Source organism: Arabidopsis lyrata, assembly GCF_000004255.2.
Source record: "Arabidopsis lyrata subsp. lyrata unplaced genomic scaffold ARALYscaffold_2, whole genome shotgun sequence".
Taxonomy (NCBI): Eukaryota; Viridiplantae; Streptophyta; class Magnoliopsida; order Brassicales; family Brassicaceae; genus Arabidopsis; species Arabidopsis lyrata.
In genome coordinates, this window is record NW_003302554.1 from 4,860,542 (window position 1) to 4,879,060 (window position 18,519).

Consider the following 18,519-nt stretch of genomic DNA (forward strand, 5'->3'; position numbering starts at 1 on the left):
AATATGTACAGAGTTTGGTTTACCTATGCCATAGCTAACACCTAAAACAGAGGAACTCAAAGCAAAAGATTTCGACTACAGTTTACAACTTTGGATCAAAGGATAAAATGAGACAGCTCAGGTGCTTCTTTCGAGCAACTGACGTAGTCGCGGTCTAGTGGTGTATCAAGCGAATGATCATGTTCCTAAATAAAAATGATCATGTTTATTTGACCGAGTCGCGGTTTCAGGCCATTTTTTTTTTTTTTTGCCGTCTTAATATTAAACCAAGTAGAGAGTTTGCCAAAAACAGAGTAACACAAAATCAGAGGAACTGAAATAATATAAACAGAGTAAGAGTAAATCGAACCCAATCATCGTCTACCTCGCCGATCGTCCTCAATCCGATTATGTAGCCAAGCCGGACCACCTCGTGCTAAATAAGATGTAAACCGTCCTTCTCGAGTAACACTACAAACAATCTCCTTAGCCAAAGAGTTGGCTTTTGGTGAAGAGAGGTAAAAACTAACCTCCCGCATCACCCGTATTACTTGTTGAATCTTGATAATCTGAGAACGGTACTTAGGATACTCCTCCGGTCTGCGTAAAGCATCAATAGCCGCACCACAATCTGACCACAGTTCACATGACTCAATACGGATGTCTTTTAGACTGCGGAGACACCAAAGAATACCATGAAGTTCCGCAGCTAAACGATTAAACATGGCGATGAAAGCATCCCTCGCATGAAAGATTGCATCCCCACGTGATTCCGTACGATCCAAGCTCCGCCAACATGACATGAATCCTTGATCCAAGAAGTATGAATGTTACATTTAACTTTCCCAAACGCAGGTTTAGTCCATAGCTTCTCACCTATCAATTGTCTCTGGTTTCTTTGAACATGTCCTTGTTGAGATAAAATATTTTGCTGTAGCCATTCCTTTGCCTCTTCCAACGCTGTAGCAACAACAAAGTGTGGAGAGTTAGTCTTTGCCGCATACAGAGTAGAATTTCTCGCCTTCCAAATCTCCCACAACAACCAGGGAATAGCCTCTCGTAGCTCCTTGTCTAAATCTTGCTTCTCCATTAAATTCAAAAGGTGATCAATCTGATCAGTAATGGAGATAGACGATCCATGAGACCACAAAGGCAAGCCCATGATAGTCCAGACATTTTGAGCCAATTGACAATCAAACAAACATGAGAGATCGTTTCATTTGTACCATTACAGAGCTGACACATCGGGTTAATATTAAGACCATGACTTCTCAAGCAATCAGCAATAGCAAGGGCACCCGATAATACTCGCCATAAAAAGAGTCTGATCTTTGGAGCTGTAGAAACCTTCCATACTCTTTCTTTAGTCGCGTTAGCTGCTTGAATATCTGCAGGGATGACCTCCATTAATTCAGCTTCCCTCGTGAGAACCCAGTTAGCACTCTTCACAGAATACTTTCCATCTTTTGTGTAGGCCCAAACACTTTTGTCTGCTACACTAATCTCAGGAGGAAAGGATCTAATGTGAGTAACATCATAGGGAGGAAAGAGTTCAGTGAGCCTTTGAACATTCCATTCACCCTGTGAAGTTATTAGAGATGACACCATAAGGTTTAGATCCATCATTAGTTCCTTGTTAATCGGTCTCCTTGGGAATGTGTCTAAAATCCATTTATCCACCCAGACATTGGTATGTTGGCCATCCCCTATTGTCTTCATGAGACCTCTTTCTAGAAGTTCTCGGCCAAATAAGATGCTACGCCAAGCATAAGAGGGTCTATACCCTATTTTCGCATCTAGGAAGCATTTATTTGCAAAGTATTTAGCCTTGTACACTCTGGCAATAAGAGACTGCGGGTCATCAAGAAGACGCCAAGCTTGTTTTGCAAGAAGAGCTTGATTAAAACGACATATATCCCTGAAACCCAAGCCTCCTTTAAAGACCAGATAAATGGTCAACTCTAAATGAAATAAGTTTACCAAAAATAAACAACTTAACCAGAAAATATGAATTATTATTTTTATTTATTTTATGTTAATCACGAATATAAGTTATAAAATTTTAAATTACTTTTTTAGAATAAATTACAAATTTAAGTTATATTATCAAAAAATAACTTTTTCTATTTTATTTGTTTAAGATTTTTGATAATGATTATTCTAAACATAATACTTTTTTTTTTTTTTAATTAAGAGCATCGGTCTACTTCATCTTGTGTCAAAGGCTTTAAAGTCGTCACCCAATGGAATTGGTAGAAATTTTTCATCAAGACGAGCATGATAAACACTTACAAAACGTTATGGCCTTGTACTTAGAAGTTCTATGACGAGAAATTTGTCTTCAAGACGACTAACCCGCAAGTGTACTCAGAAGTGATGTGGCCTTGTTGAGTTTGCTTCTGCTAACGAAGCAAAGAAGGCGTTGGAAAAGAAGAATGGTGAATATTTCCATGATTATAACATGTTTCTTAAGGTGGATCAAAACGCTCCATATTCTACACGACCCAAGTTTTGCATAGATCACAAGGTTTGGTACAAAGAGTACCTTCGACGAGAAAGCCTTACTATAGAAGAAGATTAGACACCTCCCGATTTTGTTTAGGAATTTATCTTTGTTACCAATCTCTCTCCCCAAACTAAAATATAACATATCAAAGATTTCTTCAAAGATGTTGTTGGAGAAGCCGTTTCTCTCGGGTTACCGCTGATATCCTCTTGCACTAGATCTTGAGGTTTTGCTTGAGATTAGGATAAGGGACACAAGACAGATGCTGATGAGAAGAGAGTAGCCTTTCATATCCTTATTTGTTTTGTATCTCTTTTTTCGATCTTTAGTTCTTCCATGGGTGATGATTCCTCTGCAAGTGGTTTATGTCGATGAAAGCAAGAAATATACCAAAAGTCCCTACATAATTCATTTCGGAAGTGACACTCTTCATTTTACTAGCTGGAGAAAAACTGTTTTCGATAGAGCTTGATAAAAATGGTGAAGTATGGTATCAGATAGAGATAATGTCAGCTCATTTCTTGTCGCTCCTCGGATATCCTTGTGTGGAGCTAAGGCAGAAGTACTTTGCTTGTCATTCTTCTGAAGCAGTGCTAAAACATCTCACTGTTTCATCCTGACTTCTGAAAATGAAGATATTTCAGTTGTATCTTTTGTCCAATACCCGAAATGGAGATGAAAGGGAAGATTTCCTAATCAGATGATTTGCACTCTTAATATAAAGAAAGTAGCTTTGACCTAAACAAGATTCAGAGAAAACTGGGAACAAATAATTGGAAACAACTCCGTTCAAAACCAAACATTGACGCAATACTACCATCGTCAAGCCTGAACACCTTAACCTCTACTTCCTTTTCGTCGATAAAGTATATAGAATTTGGTACACATCCATAGTACTCACGAGCCAAAACCGAGAAAAAAGTATCGGTAGCCATCACAACCGCACTATCTCCCAAAGACTTAACTTCCACCCATTTCCCCAACTCCTCATCCACCTTATAAACCTTGAACCCAACCGTTTTGGGACATTCTCTTTCCACCACTTTGCATTTTTCATTCCCAACATCGTCATGTATCACTTTAGTAATCCGAGGAATGACACCAACATACGCATTATCATCATCCAAGGAATCAGCTTTTCTTTTCAAAACATTATCTTCAAGAAGACGATCAACAATGTAAAGTTCTCCACAACATTCCACCAAGCTTAAGTCTCTACCACATTCATTAGTAAGTGAAGTTCCATACCTAAAGATACTAAGAGAGTAAGAACTAATCCACCAAACAATCCCTTGCGAATCCAACGCGTAAATTAGCCCTTTAAGAACCATAATATCAACGAATTCACCAATCTGATCTTTGATTCTAGTCCAAATTTCTCCATTCCAATACCTAACCTTTCCATCAAACCCAATTCCAAAAACTCGATCTCTTCCTGCAAGAACCAATTTCTTAAACCCAAAAGCTCCTTTGTTACTACGAGAGTAATGAACAAGAAACCCTTGTCGAATCTCAGTGAGAGTGAATTTAAAAAGATCAAAACTTTGACACCAATGAACCAAAGGGAGGCGTGAGAGAGGGTGAAGAAGATGGATTGTGCCGAGTTGATGTCCACGTCGGATTTTATAAGCCATCCTTGAGTAGAGGAGGAGGAGAGAGTGACGCGGAAGAAGGAGGCGCGTGAGAGGAACGCGTAGAGGTTGAGATCGTTGATCTGTTGGAGTCCTCCGTTGGTGTAGACAGAGATAACGAGGGGTTTAAGTTTGATGAGTGGGTTGATTGAGAGAGGAGTGTCGGTGGTGGAGACGGAGGAGCGCCATGTTTTGCAGATGCTACGGAATCGTTTTAATTCCCTTAATTAAAGGTAGAAAAAAACAACCGAAAATCCGAACCGAACTAAACCGAAATAGTTAAATCAAAACCAAATCGATATAAAATTATTATTTGGTTTCGTTATTCTAAAATCTGAAAAACCGAAACCGTTTTTATGTAACCAAACTGAAATAAATCAAAAATTTATTTTGATAATTTGATTTATATAGTATCAATTCAAAACATATAGAAATATTTATAGAACTAATTACTAAACAAACCATACCTAACCAAAACCAAAACCAAAACCAAAACCAAAGCAACCTAAAGAAAACCGAATCATAAACCGAACACCACTGAAATATGACAAATAATAAAATTAAAATTTTATAATTTTAATTCCTTTTATAAAATCTCTAAAAAAAAACTTTCCTGATTTAAAACGGTAAGAAATCTACAAAAGAAACGACAGAGAAAATCTATTACAAGTAAGAATCTAGTGATCAGTTTTTCTCCATTAGTGATCAATCATCAGGAAAAAGAAGTTGATCTCAATTTTGGCTTTGATTATCAAAAAAGACGACGACGACGAAGACATTGACGATCATCGAATGTGTGATGTTTAATTTTCCGTTCAAGGTAAATAGATAAGATCATCTTCACTATACTTCTTCGAATTGCTTTTGATTGCGCAATTTTGGTCTAATTCTGGAGGAATTTAGGGTTCTTGTTGTAACAACTGCTTTACTAAATTTTCTGGATTTTTTTTTTTTTTTTTTTTGGTGACTCTAGAAACTGAGTAAAAGACAAGCCTTGTCGGGTTTTTAGTTGAATTTAGATCTGATCTGTTATAATTCTTCTGGGTTTTTAATTCTAGTCTTGTGTAGTAGTATCAGTGTTATCACCTACTCTCTTTCAATGTTTCAATGGTGCTTAAGTCTGAAATTGTTGACTTTTCGTTTTTCTTTGTGATCATAATTAACTTCAGAAGAAATTATTGTAAGCATGGAAAATTATTAGGTGTTTGTTTTGTTGATTTGATTCCTTTGTTTTTCTTTCACTTATTTGTCTTGTTAATTTCATTGCTCTCACATGTAGAAATGGTTCATATCTTCTGCTAATTAGTGTCTTCTTTTTGTTGGCTGAAATGTTTGTAGTGATTGATCCAAGGAACATAAGCAACAAGAGATCAGAGCACTCACTTATTGCTATCTTCTACAAGCTATAAGAATGTGCTCGGTGGTTCTATGAATATATAGGTACTATGAGCGATAGGCGATAAGAGAGTGTGAGTTAACATGTTTCTCCTTTCTCGTTATGCTGCTTAAGTGTTCAGATATTTTGTTTTGAATACTTTTCTTTCATGGCAAATATTTGGAAAAACCAGTGACTTTGGTTTTATGTTATCATTTTCCAACGATCTAAATTCTGTGGGTAAATACTCTGGTAATTACTTATACCTTTTTTGCTTTATGAAAACGACGTTAATATTCCACTAGGAAGACTGGTGGTTTGATGGGATGGGACACCTAATTGCTAAGGATTGTGGTGTTATCAATTACTAGTACGTGTTATCTTCAGAACAACCACGATGGAATCTCATCTGGGAAATGGAGTGGGCAGTTCGAGATCTGCCAAAAATATAAAAAACACTTCTAGTTCAGTTGATTGGTTGAGCAGAGATATGCTTGAGATGAAGATAAGGGACAAGACAGAGGCTGATGAGGACAGAGTAAGTTTTGCGTCTCTTCTTTAGGAGTTTATTTCTCCTTGAACTGTTCTAGCTTATTTGATGAATTAGTTTACTTGTATTTGATGTTTTTGCTATGTTGCAGGACAGTGAACCAGATATCATAGATGGGGTTGGTGCAGAACCTGGTCATGTGATCAGAACTACCCTCCGTGGACGAAATGGTCAATCAAGACAGGTTAGATGGTCATCGAAAAAGTGTGTCTATAATGTTGGTGAGACGTACTGATTCTTATACAACTGTTTGATTTTGATTGACAGACAGTCAGTTACATAGCAGAACACGTAGTTGGAACAGGTTCCTTTGGAATGGTTTTCCAAGTAAGTTCGATTATCTTTCTTTTTGTCTTGCTATTGGTTAAGATTCCCAAACATTTTATGTTTCCTTGTGGTAGGCTAAATGCAGAGAAACTGGGGAGGTTGTTGCCATCAAAAAGGTTCTACAAGACAAGCGCTACAAGAACAGAGAATTACAAATTATGCAGATGCTAGACCATCCGAATGTTGTTTGTTTAAAGCATAGCTTCTATTCAAGAACAGAAAATGAAGAGGTTTATCTAAATCTTGTCCTTGAATTTGTTCCCGAGACTGTCAATCGTACTGCCAGAAGCTACAGTAGAATGAACCAGCTGATGCCATTAATATATGTCAAACTCTACGCTTATCAGGTGATTATTTCCTGTTTTTGATCTTTTTTGTTTCTCTTTATGTAAGCGTCATAAGTACTTACTCAAAACTTAAGATATATTCAGTTTCTTTAATGATATGTGTCAACTACTTTCTTGTGGCTCATTCCAGAATTGATGGGTTGGAGATTTCCTATTGTCTTGATAGATAGATTGTAAACTGGAAGGCAAAGTTTCTATTGTTTCTGTTACTATTCTACTTTTTGTTAGAAGTTGGAACTATTTAATAGAATTGATTGTCTCTATGAAAAGGAAGTAGTGCTCAAACTTTTGTTGAACACTTAAGTGTGAGTCGGGCCTGATAATTTTTTGGACATTGATGATTTTTAAGGATTTTATGTTAATGGGTACAGATTTGCAGGGGGCTTGCTTACCTTCATAATTGCTGTGGTCTTTGTCACCGGGATATTAAGCCCCAAAACTTGCTAGTAAGTTCCAATTTTTTCTCACTGAAAAGAAGCTAGATTTCACTTTCCTGTAAGCTACTTTTGTTTGATTTCTTTTATATAGCAAGGTCTTTGTCACCACACATAAGGATTTAAAAGGCACTTGTGTACATAAATATCACACACTGTTCTTTACTTCTAAAAATTTGATCATTATAAAGTAGGTTAGGTTGGAGACTGACGTGATGATATGTCGTTATTACATGCCTGGAGGGTTTAAGCAACGGGATTGAGTATGCATCTCACTAATGTTTATTTTCAATCCTCAGAGCTGTACTGGGCTTCTGTAGTTAATTTCACTGGAGATGATATTAGTTCAAGTATGATGTTAAAATCTAGCTTTTGGGAAATAGTTTTGGTTTTTAGCTGGTCTGTTTGTTGGTTTATATATTTAGAATCCTATTCTTGTGATTTCACAAAGATTGAACTTGTTTCATAATGTTTCAGCTGTTAGGCTCACCGTACCTGCAATTGATTAGAATTTGTCATAAACAAATGTCGCCTTGTTTTAATTAAACAAACTTATATTTTTCTTTACACCTATTGTGATGTGCAGGTGAATCCACACACACATCAGCTAAAAATTTGTGATTTTGGGAGTGCAAAAGTGTTGGTAAAGTTTATCAGCTATAGCTCTTAGTGGTTTAGTTTTCCTAGTCCATGCTTGGATTATGACTGTCATGCTCCACAGGTGAAAGGAGAACCCAATATTTCTTACATTTGTTCAAGATACTACCGTGCCCCAGAGCTCATTTTTGGAGCCACTGAGTACACAACTGCAATAGACATATGGTCCACAGGTTGTGTGATGGCTGAACTGCTGCTTGGACAGGTTGGCGCACTATATTTGCATTAGCTATATGCTTTTGTGCCTGTTATTCTATTACTTCACTCTCTTAGTCGTTTGTGCTCTCGTGGACTTGTTATACAGCCTCTGTTTCCTGGCGAAAGTGGAGTCGACCAACTTGTTGAAATCATTAAGGTAGTATTATTTCTATCAATTCTTTTAGGGGTAGTTTTATCTGCAAAGAAAATGACATCTGTTAGAGCTGCTTATTGCTTATTATTATTTTTTCATAAAAATGTACCACCATTTTTTTAATAGGACCTCTTCTATTCTTTCTGCATGGGCTTTAAATTGTCATGCAGGTTTTGGGTACACCAACAAGGGAGGAGATCAAATGCATGAATCCAAACTACACAGAATTTAAATTTCCCCAGATAAAACCTCATCCTTGGCACAAGGTATGCCGCTAGTAGTATCAATTATCACCTAATAGGTTCTCTTTATCAATTTGATTCTCGGTGTAAATATCTGTCCGATCTTGTCTCTGTTTAGTGAGGGTGATTGGAGTCTATGTGATCAATTAACTTCATATTTCATTCCTCTGGCTTACAGAGCGATGTGACAGCTTTGTATATAAGATTCTTATGCAAACAAATAAATCGAAACTTTGCCAAAACGGATTACTTGTGCACACACTCATGAGGGTTGAAAACAATTAGGCTTCATGATCTTGACTTTTTTGCTGGTTTAAGTTTCAATCTAGAAGAAGTTTTATTCAGCATTTTATACAGCTGACATTCCAGAACTCTGTTACTCGCGCTAGATTATTCTTTTTTTTTTGCTCCGTGCTAAAATTTCGCTTAAGTGATCATTTCCTTCGTTTGACTTCTCTCTGGTCATGTTTAGGAATCATGTGTTTGTTATCTTCAGGTTTTCCAAAAACGTTTGCCACCTGAAGCAGTAGATCTTCTTTGTAGGTTCTTCCAGTATTCTCCTAATTTGAGATGCACAGCGGTACGCTATTCGTAGTTCCTCTGACTTTCTTACCTATTTTACTTCCATATTTTGTTTGGAATCAGCATCAGAAGCTAACCCATTACAAGTATGTTTTATGGTTTTCTGATAGGTGGAAGCTTGTATCCATCCGTTCTTTGATGAGTTAAGAGACCCAAACGCTCGTCTTCCAAACGGCCGGCCACTTCCTCCACTTTTCAATTTTAAACCGCAAGGTAAGGTTCCGTTATTTGCTTCTTATTTTTTTCGTGTTGAAATTCTTTATAAGGAAGAAAAGTAGTATGTGTTATTTTGATAAGCTTGTGTCCTACAGAGCTCTCTGGTATCCCTCCTGAAACCGTGGACCGGCTTGTCCCAGAACATGCCCGTAAGCAGAACCACTTCATGGCATTACACTCGTAAGTCTCTTTGTGCTTTCTGTACGACATATCGGGTGTTCTCTTCTTTTCTCTAAGCTCTCTAGATCTCAAGTCTTTGGGAAAAACCAGTAGAGCTCTCTCTCTCTGTAAACGGAAATCACTCGAAAAAAGAAGCAACGACTTTGTATTAAGGTGCTTGCGCATCCTTTGTTGTGTCGAAGTGGGAATGCGTACAATACAACACTACTTTGCTAGATAATGATATAGAGGAACATACTTACATTTGCTAGACTCCAACCATAACACAATTTATCGAAAATTTGTGAAACTTAAAATAATTTTTTGGTTAAGCTTTGTTAAATTTTCCCATGTTTACAAACTAGATTTTAACCAAACCTCTATTACTCGAATAAGGTCAACGAATTGTGAATCTATCTTAACCTTTAGGAAACTGACTCAAAAATAGTGTGAATCTATAACAAAACAAACTACCAAAGTACAACAAGAACACTCATGAAGTTGGATTTGTTTGATCTGTATGATAATGAATTGAGACATAAAGATTTCTAGTAAAAAAAAAAAAAAAAAAAAAAAACCCAAAATAGCACTCTTCTTGTTCACTTCATCGAAAGACGATCAGGCTTGGGACATGAATAGACCATCTGAACTGAGAAGGCACTTCATCTATTTTAATCCTTTTGCACATATCTCCCCTCACAATATAGACGTAAGCTTGATCATTTTTCCTGTAGCTACAACACATGACGAGGGTCTTTCCATATATATTATTATCGACCATGTACCTTGAAAACTTGTGATAAAACCTGGGGAAGTTATGTATTGAGACATTCATGAACTTAATCCACACCACATCTTCTCCATCATCCCCATTAGTAATTTTCTTCTTTGTCACCCAAACCTCAATCTTGCATGTTGTTTTGCATTGTTCTAACAAAGAAAATCGTTCTCCCTTGTAAACTGCGAGAACACGAGTATAGGAAGAATCTTTCTTCTCACACGGTTGAATACAAAAGGGCTTCATTATCTCTTCCGAAAAATCGAGGATTTGGATGAAATACTGACAAGTTTCGAGATTGTAAGCTGGCCAATACAAATTTCCATTCAAGGACACATTATTATAACGCAACGACTGTTCTCTAGTGGACTTTGCTACGTAGCTGGCATGATCAATAATCTTCCACGCATTGGTTGCAAATTCGAACATGGCAAATTTTAGGTAGTCCGTTCGAAGCTCATTAAAATAAGACGTAAACCCAACAATCTTATAACTCTTCTCTGGTCTACTACTATTGTAACCCGTACCACATAAAAAGAATTCTTGAACCACGGCATCAATACGTTTAGTCTGTCTCAACCACGGGTTCGATAAACTAAACAGCATTAAAATTATATTAAACAAAAAAAATAACTAACAACTAATATAGAAAAATATTTCAAAAACATAAAGACTGAACCATAATAAAATGTGAAAATTTTCCAATAATTATTTTAAATTCGGTGGTTTTATAAACTCCATATGCTTTTAATAAATTTAATTTATTTTTCATTAAATGCTATTATGTGCTGTGGAATGATTTTCTTGGTAGTCTCGAGCAGAAGCAGTGGAGTCTCAACACATTTGGAATCGAGGTCATCGTAATATCATCTTTTGAAGGAGACAATAAGATGGTATGCAATCTAGTCAATGGAAAAAGCTTATATTTTCATGTCCACAATTATTGAAACAGGGAAATCAGAATGGAGTAAAGGAAATTTAAGAGAGCTGATATCAAATAATGTTACAATTCAGATATGAATATGTGTCCTTGATCAGCTCTTTTTATGTAAGTGTTCCATAAATTGATAGAGACTTTCTGTCCTACAGAATTCTCTAGCATTCCTCCTGAACCGTTGATCGCACTTGTCCCTGAACATATGCCCGTAAGCAGAACCAATCCATGGCATTGCACTCGTAAGAATCTTCCTTGTTTTCTGGACGACCTATTGGTGTTCTCTTCTTCTCTATAAGCTCTTTAATTGGATCTGAGTCTTTGGGGATCTCTATCTCCCTTCACCCCTCTCTCTCAGCATTATGTGGCATATGTAAACAATGTCACTTAGAGTTTTTTTTAAAAATATCCCTTAGAATTGGCTCATTTGAGATAATTCAATAAAGTTGTTGACAAAATAAAAATCTGCATATAAGTTTTACCCTTGGTTTTCAAAGAGTATTTCATATAATGTCATTATATTAACCTTTATGTTCGATTCATTAAGTGTATATTAGTCTAGATTTTGCGATTTATGTAATAAAAAAATCCGAATTAAATGTATTCGGATCTTAATTAAGTCATAATCGGATATATAACTAGAATAAGCGGATCCTAATTTCGGGAAAAAATTAAAATATAAGCGGATCCTTATAAGGTGTTCTTCATGCGGTTAAGATGAAAATTGATTGTGTGTTTTAGTACTCCTCTTTCGTTCTTCATATGAATCTATGATATTTGATCAGCTCATGCGGTTAGAGTTCCATAAACGGATTTACACTTTGTATCCTACAGAACTCTCTAGGATCCCTCCAGAAACTGTGGACCGGCTTTTCCCGAAAGCAGGTACACTTTGTGTCATGAAAACAGACTCCAAAAAAGTGGTTCAGGTTTTTCAGTCACATATCTCCCTCCTCAAATATAACGACAACAAACAGGAAGTTGGTTTTGTTTGATAATGAGTTTGGACTTAAGAGATAGAAAAACAAAAGAATAAGAAAGCCACAACGTAATAAGATTAAACTTGTAAATTCTTCTTGTTCTCTTCATATTAAGTAATGGGCATCAAACTAGGAACATAAACACAGCACAAACTGCAGGACCCATCAACCAAATAATGATCTATTTTAATCTTCTTGCAAAGATCTCCCCTCACAACATAGACCCAAGCCCGTCTAGTTTTGTCATCGGGACAACACATGACGAAGGTCTTTCCACAGATATTATTATCGACCATGTATCTCGAAAACGTGTGATAAAACCTGGGGAAGTTAGGTATTGAGACAGTCATGAACTTAATCCACACCACATTGTCTCCATCATCCCCATTACTAATTTTCTTCTTTGTAACCCAAATCTCAATCTTGCTCGTTTTATAGCATTGTTCTAACAACGAAAATCGATCTCCCTTGTAAACCGCAAGGGCATGAGTTTGGTTTGAATCTTTCTTCTCACACGGTAGAATACAAAAGGGCTTCACTATCTCTTTGGAAAAATCGAAGATTCTGATGATATACTGACCAGTTTCGAAATCATAAGCTGTCGAAAACAAATTTCCATTCAATGACACATTACCATAACACCACCATTGTTCTCTAGTTGAATTTTCTAGGTTGTTGGCATGGTCAATAAACTTCCACGCGTTGGTTTCAAATTCGAATATGGCAAATCTTTGGTAGTACGTCGATTGAAGCTCATTCAAACGACAATACTTAAACCCAAAAATCTTGTAACTCTTTTCAGGTCTACTACTATCGTAACCCATGCCACATAAAGTGAATGGTTCATCCAAGGCACAACCAATACGTTTAGTCTGTCTCAACCACGGGTTCGAAACCGCGGCTCTATTATGAAGTAAGTCATATAAAACGAAGTACCCATCGCAGTTACAATAGTGAAAACCGGGAAAATCAATGGTTAACTTACGCACTTGTAGAGTTGGATCGTCATTAAGATTGACGCTTATGGAGAAAACATTGGAATCGGTTTGTAACATGAATTCTGGTCGAGCACAAGCCAACTGGTTGTTGGCGAATCTCTTATCGCTGAAAAGAACGTTCCATTCTTTGCAAACGGCTCTGAAGCGAGCGAGAGATGAAGGTGGAACCCGGATGAGTATTTCTTCTTCCAGCTCTGATGGCAGCTTTCTTTGCACCATTAGGGTTTCTTTGCTTCTCATCTTTTTTAATTACGAATGTTAAAAGAAGGGAAGAAAAAGAATATATAAACTAGCGTAATTGCCTTTATTTCTGAGCATAATTGCCTTTATTTCTGACTTTGTTGGAAACAAAAAAACACAACTTACATATACAATAAAACCTCTATAAATTAATAATGTTGGGACCATGATATTTTATTAATTTATGGTGATATGAATTTATATAAATTAATATTTATTAAATTATAGTGTGTTAATATTTATTAATTTATAGAAAGTTTGTTTTAACATTAAAACTTTTTTAAAAAAATATAAATCAAACAAATTTGATCTAAATAAAAATAATGCTTTGGATGTTATAAATTAATAGTTTTAGATTTGAACATTTAATATTTAGAAGAATAACAAATGTTTTTAACTATAGATAACAAAGATTATAGATGAATTCACATCTACAAATGAAATATATAAATTCAAATTTATGAATAGTAACCGCAATTGTTGTGTTTGAACAGACTATACGACTATTGAAATAAAATTATGCATATTCAAAATAAATAAAAAACTTACGAAAATTTTTAGCTATTTTTAAGAAAATATTATAGACGATACAACAATAAGAGTTTAAAAACACAACATAACATTTTTTATGTAAGAAAAGTTAGTGATGATATCTAACGGAAATTCATTTAAAACAAACAATAGAACTATATTATATATATATATATATATATATATATATATATATATATATAATATGTAAATTTATATGATTATTAATTTATGATATTAAAGGGACCATATATTTACATAGGAATTCCAAAAAAAATATTATTTTATTATCTTATCGAATTTCGCCAATTTTTACATTGGCCCGACTTGAGACCGGAAGAAATTATTAATTTATAGTATTTATTAATTTATCGAGTATTAATTTATAGAGGTTCTACTATATATATATATATATATATATATATATATATATTTTTATATATATCTTATATATTAATTGAGAAACATTTTTACAAAATAACTTTATCATCAAGTATTTATTAAAGGCATTGTCATGACGTGTTGCTCATAGAGATTTATAGCCTATTTAAGTAATCTTACTATGATAAATTATGGTTCATCAATTTAGATTTTTCACTTTGAGATCTTTAGAGCTTAGGTTTGAGGATTTATAATCAAATAGAAGAAGATTTTGTTGTTTTTGTTTACAATTCATGTTGTTTAAGTGTATATATGTCGTTTTTCAGTTTCAATTTAACTGTAATCCGTCCAATTTTTACGATAATGGAGACGAAGGGGAATTTTCATGAACATATTTGAAGTTGAGGGGTTTTTGCACTAAATATATAGTTGAGGGGTTTTTTTACGATTCATCTTTAGTTGAGGGGTTTTATTACTAAAAACCCTAATATTAACTAAGATAAATATTTGATATATATATTTAGTATATTGATATAAAATTGTTATCACATATCCATTAAATGAAGTGTGTAAAATTTAAATCCAGTTTATTATGATGAAATATGTAATTAAATTGTAGGGAGACTCACAAAAATGCCCTTTTTTCAATACCCCTTTTCAAAAATGCCCCTTTTGGATGTCCATTTTTAAAAATACCCCTTTTATGTACAAAATGACTAAATTACCCTTCTTTTAATAAAAGATATTATAAATATATAAGGAAATATAACAAAATTAGGTCCACAAAATACAAAATATTTTTTGGCGGGAAAAGTGATCTCCCAATTTTTCCCGCCAAAACACTTGTAAAAATTTGTAAAACCTTTAAAATACCTTGTAAAATTTTTTCCCGCCAAAAAGTTTTCCCGCCAAAAAAATTTTTTTGCGGGAAAAGTAATTCCGCAATTTTTTTGGCGTTAAATTTTTGGCGGGAAAATTTTTCCCGCCAAAAATTTACAAGGTGTTTTAAAGGTTTTTTACAAGGTATTTATAAGGTTTTACAATGTATTTTAAAAGGTTTTACAACGTATTTACAAGATATTTATAAGATATTATAAGATTTTACAAGCTTTTTTATAAGGTTTTTACAAGTTATAAGGTTTTACAAGTTTTTTATAAGGTTTTACAAGTTATAAATACCTTATAAAACCTTAAAAGTACCTTGTAAAACCTTTTAAAATACATTGTAAAACCTTACAAAACACTTGTAAATACCTTGTAAAAAACCTTTAAAATACCTTGTAAATTTTTCCCGCCAAAAATTTTCCCGCCAAAAAAATTTCGCAAAAAAAATTGCGGAATCACTTTTCCCGCAAAAAAATTTTTTTGGCGGGAAAATTTTTTGGCGGGAAAAATTTTTACGGGAAAATTTTACAAGGTTTTTTAAAGGTTTTTACAAGTGTTTTGGCGGGAAAATTGCGGGATCACTTTTCCAGCCAAAAAATATTTTGTATTTTGTGGACCTAGTTTTGTTTCAAATAAGGGTAAAATGGTCATTAAAAATTAAAAGAGGGCAAACTTAAAAATGGACTCTCAAAGGGGGCATTTTTGAAAAGGGGTATTGAAAAAGGGGTATTTTTAACAATTTCTCTAAATTGTATTGCAAAATGGAATGTGTAAGATTGAAATTTGGTTTTAAGAAATATTAAATTGTATCTAGAAAAAGGTGTGGGTTACTATTTAGAATTCAAATATCATCAACAAAATTAAGTGTGTAGAATTAAAATTTAGTTTATTGTTATGAAATAGATAATTAAAATGTATAGCATAATGTAATGTGCTAGATTAAAATTGTGTTTAAAACAAAAAAATATTAAATTAAATAATAAAATATATGTAAAATATTATTTAATATTCAAAATTGAAATATCAACGATAAAAAATCATAGTTATATTTTATTCCGCCTAAATAGGCGGGCCTTATCTAGTATAATAAATACTAGGCCTTGGCATAATACCCGAACCCGAGGAACCGACCCAAACCCAATTCGAAAAATCTGATCCGAACCAAAATTTTCAAATATCCAAATGGATCCTAAATTTTAAAACCGAAAAACCCGAATCTGAACCCAACCCGAACATGTACACGAACATACTTCAAATATTAGTATATATTAATGATATATTAGTAATATTTATACTTATATATAGAAAAATATTCGGATTTTTCGAGTATTTTGGTTATTTTTGTGTATTTCCGGTTACTTTTGGATATATTCAAGTAAAAATACTTGTGTTGTTTTGGGAATTTTTGAAATTTTTAAGTAATTTAATAGATTTGCATACAAAATTTTGATTTTTGAATATTTGAATAAATCTGAACTCGAACCCGAACCCCGAACCAAATCTTACCCGAAATATTAAAATACCCGAACGAATCCTAAACTTCTAGATCCGAAAAACTCGAACCCGAAAAACCCGACCCGAATATCCGAACCTAATAAATACCGGCGGTTCAAATCACAAATCATTGAAAATATAGGGGCTTTTCTATCAATCTAAATAAGGCTAAACATTGAAAGCCCAATAGGCCATGTACACCAAAAAGCCTTTAAACTAGTTTCATCTCTCTCCCATTTTTTAGGGTTTCACCCAGAGACAGAAGTGAGAGAGAAGAGGAACAATGCCGGCGGGACACGGAGTAAGAGCGAGAACAAGAGATCTGTTTGCGAGACCATTCAGGAAGAAGGGTTATATTCCACTCTCCACTTATCTCAGAACCTTCAAGGTCGGCGATTACGTCGATGTCAAGGTTAATGGAGCTATTCACAAGGGTATGCCTCATAAGTTCTACCATGGTCGTACTGGTCGCATCTGGAATGTCACTAAGCGTGCCGTTGGTGTTGAAGTCAACAAACAGGTTTGATTACTCAAATTTTTAAATCTGTTTTGAAGAGTTTTGATTGTTTAAATTAGGGTTTGAACGTGATTTTGATTCTTTGTTTTAGGGTTTAATTCGTCTTTGTGTGAGCTATCTGTTTGAGTTCTGAGTTGTTGGATTAGTAGTGGTTCGAAAGATTCAAGCTTTTCTTCTTGGGTCCTTTTCTTAGTGATGTTTTGATATTGGCTTTGTTTTTTTGGAAGCTGTCTCTTTGAATGTATTGTGTTTATGATTTGTGTAATCTCTTGGAGAGCTAATTTTGTGTTTTGGGTTGGATATTAGATTGGGAACAGAATCATAAGGAAGAGGATACATGTGCGTGTGGAGCATGTGCAGCAGTCAAGGTGTGCTGAGGAGTTTAAACTCAGGAAGAAGCAGAACGATGTGCTTAAGGCTGCAGCTAAAGCCAGAGGAGAGACTATCAGCACGAAGAGACAGCCGAAAGGTCCTAAACCAGGTTTCATGGTTGAAGGTATGACATTGGAGACTGTTACTCCCATTCCTTACGATGTTGTCAACGATCTCAAGGGTGGCTATTGAGTTGTTTCCAGTTTTATCATTCTCTGCTCAGAATTTTTGCACTTGCTTTGTTCTTTGTTATGACGTTTTTGTATCAAACAAGACCGATTTCTATACGGTATGAGTTTAGATTTTGAAAGGAATGATGGTTTATCCAAATCATTTACCTATTGCAGTTGTTGGTATTTAAAGTCGTTTCTGCTTTCTTCCGAAAAATGATACCTTGGGAAAAGTTGAGACACCTCTTTCAGTGTTAGCAATTTGTGCCATAAAAACAGAGAGAGCAATGAAAACAAAATCTTTGTAAAGTTGCGAAATTCAAACTGACCTTTCAGCCCAACTGTTTGTAATAGCCACAACAGAGCCAGCCTGACCAGCAAGAACATCCATGACTGGTGACGCATACTTGTAAAAAGTCTTAAGAGTATAAGCCGTACATTGTACCAGCCCAACCGCTGAGCCCATGCATGTGGCAGAGCCAGTGGGATGTTATATGTTTCCTTTACACCTTAACACAACTGTCTCCTCTTCATTCATCAGATTGAAAGAGGTGTTTGAATATTAGAGGTCATTGAATATTAGAGGTCATGGGTTATGAATATAACGAGAATTCTGTTCACATGTTGGTTATGAGTAGTCTTTGAATATTAGAGGTCATGGGTTCGAGATCTAAGATCTGTATTTTTTCTGAAATTTTGATTTTTTCGTAAAACGACGTCGTTTTGTGTTGAAATTGTACACGTGTAATCCATGTCACTGCGATTTCACTGTGGGTTAACACTGTTAAATATTTTGCACGTTTTTGTATGATTTGGCACAAAAAGTTAACTTCGGGTTTGAAATTCAAATTTTTTAAAAGTGCATGTATGATTTAGCATACG

The 18,519-nt window shown here is 34.8% G+C and overlaps 5 protein-coding genes, 1 long non-coding RNA gene and 1 pseudogene across 9 annotated transcripts; 3 read left to right on the top strand and 4 right to left on the bottom strand.

Moving 5' to 3' along the window:
* Positions 1-353: 353 nt before the first annotated feature.
* Positions 354-1,602, bottom strand: LOC110230896. The gene is made up of 3 exons (XM_021035129.1): positions 1,183-1,602; positions 856-1,090; positions 354-787 (listed from the first exon to the last, which is right to left on the bottom strand). The coding sequence occupies exons 1-3, from the start codon at positions 1,600-1,602 to the stop codon at positions 354-356; spliced, it is 1,089 nt and encodes a 362-aa protein (XP_020890788.1).
* Positions 1,603-2,415: 813 nt separating this feature from the next.
* Positions 2,416-4,325, bottom strand: LOC110230608 (F-box protein At2g17690). Its single transcript, XM_021033920.1, has one exon. The coding sequence runs from the start codon at positions 4,117-4,119 to the stop codon at positions 3,235-3,237; it is 885 nt and encodes a 294-aa protein (XP_020889579.1). The 5' UTR covers positions 4,120-4,325; the 3' UTR covers positions 2,416-3,234.
* A 410-nt stretch (positions 4,326-4,735) lies between these two features.
* LOC9322792 (shaggy-related protein kinase delta) lies at positions 4,736-9,621 on the top strand. Of its 4 annotated transcripts, none has more exons than XM_021035487.1 (14): positions 4,736-4,936; positions 5,455-5,585; positions 5,797-6,029; positions 6,133-6,225; positions 6,309-6,368; positions 6,443-6,715; positions 7,087-7,161; positions 7,736-7,792; positions 7,871-8,011; positions 8,111-8,161; positions 8,329-8,424; positions 8,897-8,980; positions 9,093-9,195; positions 9,294-9,621. In XM_021035487.1, exons 3-14 carry the CDS (start codon positions 5,889-5,891, stop codon positions 9,380-9,382), a joined length of 1,263 nt encoding a protein of 420 aa, XP_020891146.1. In that variant the 5' UTR covers positions 4,736-4,936; positions 5,455-5,585; positions 5,797-5,888; the 3' UTR covers positions 9,383-9,621. The 4 variants fall into 4 exon arrangements, with proteins under 4 accessions (XP_020891146.1, XP_020891147.1, XP_020891145.1 ...); XM_021035488.1 differs by having other exon boundaries at positions 5,801-6,029; XM_021035486.1 differs by having other exon boundaries at positions 5,455-5,556.
* Positions 9,622-9,779: 158 nt separating this feature from the next.
* LOC9322793 lies at positions 9,780-10,540 on the bottom strand (annotated as a pseudogene).
* Positions 10,541-10,781: 241 nt separating this feature from the next.
* LOC110230990 lies at positions 10,782-11,550 on the top strand. The gene is made up of 2 exons (XR_002334093.1): positions 10,782-11,028; positions 11,225-11,550. It is a non-coding gene; the product is annotated as an uncharacterized LOC110230990 (long non-coding RNA).
* A 327-nt stretch (positions 11,551-11,877) lies between these two features.
* On the bottom strand, positions 11,878-13,288 carry LOC9324324 (putative F-box protein At5g37040). Its single transcript, XM_002888215.2, has one exon. It carries the CDS (start codon positions 13,285-13,287, stop codon positions 12,160-12,162), a length of 1,128 nt encoding a protein of 375 aa, XP_002888261.2. The 5' UTR covers position 13,288; the 3' UTR covers positions 11,878-12,159.
* Positions 13,289-16,784: 3,496 nt separating this feature from the next.
* On the top strand, positions 16,785-17,808 carry LOC9324325 (60S ribosomal protein L21-2). The gene is made up of 2 exons (XM_002886681.2): positions 16,785-17,098; positions 17,402-17,808. The coding sequence occupies exons 1-2, from the start codon at positions 16,862-16,864 to the stop codon at positions 17,657-17,659; spliced, it is 495 nt and encodes a 164-aa protein (XP_002886727.1). The 5' UTR covers positions 16,785-16,861; the 3' UTR covers positions 17,660-17,808.
* Positions 17,809-18,519: the final 711 nt, after the last annotated feature.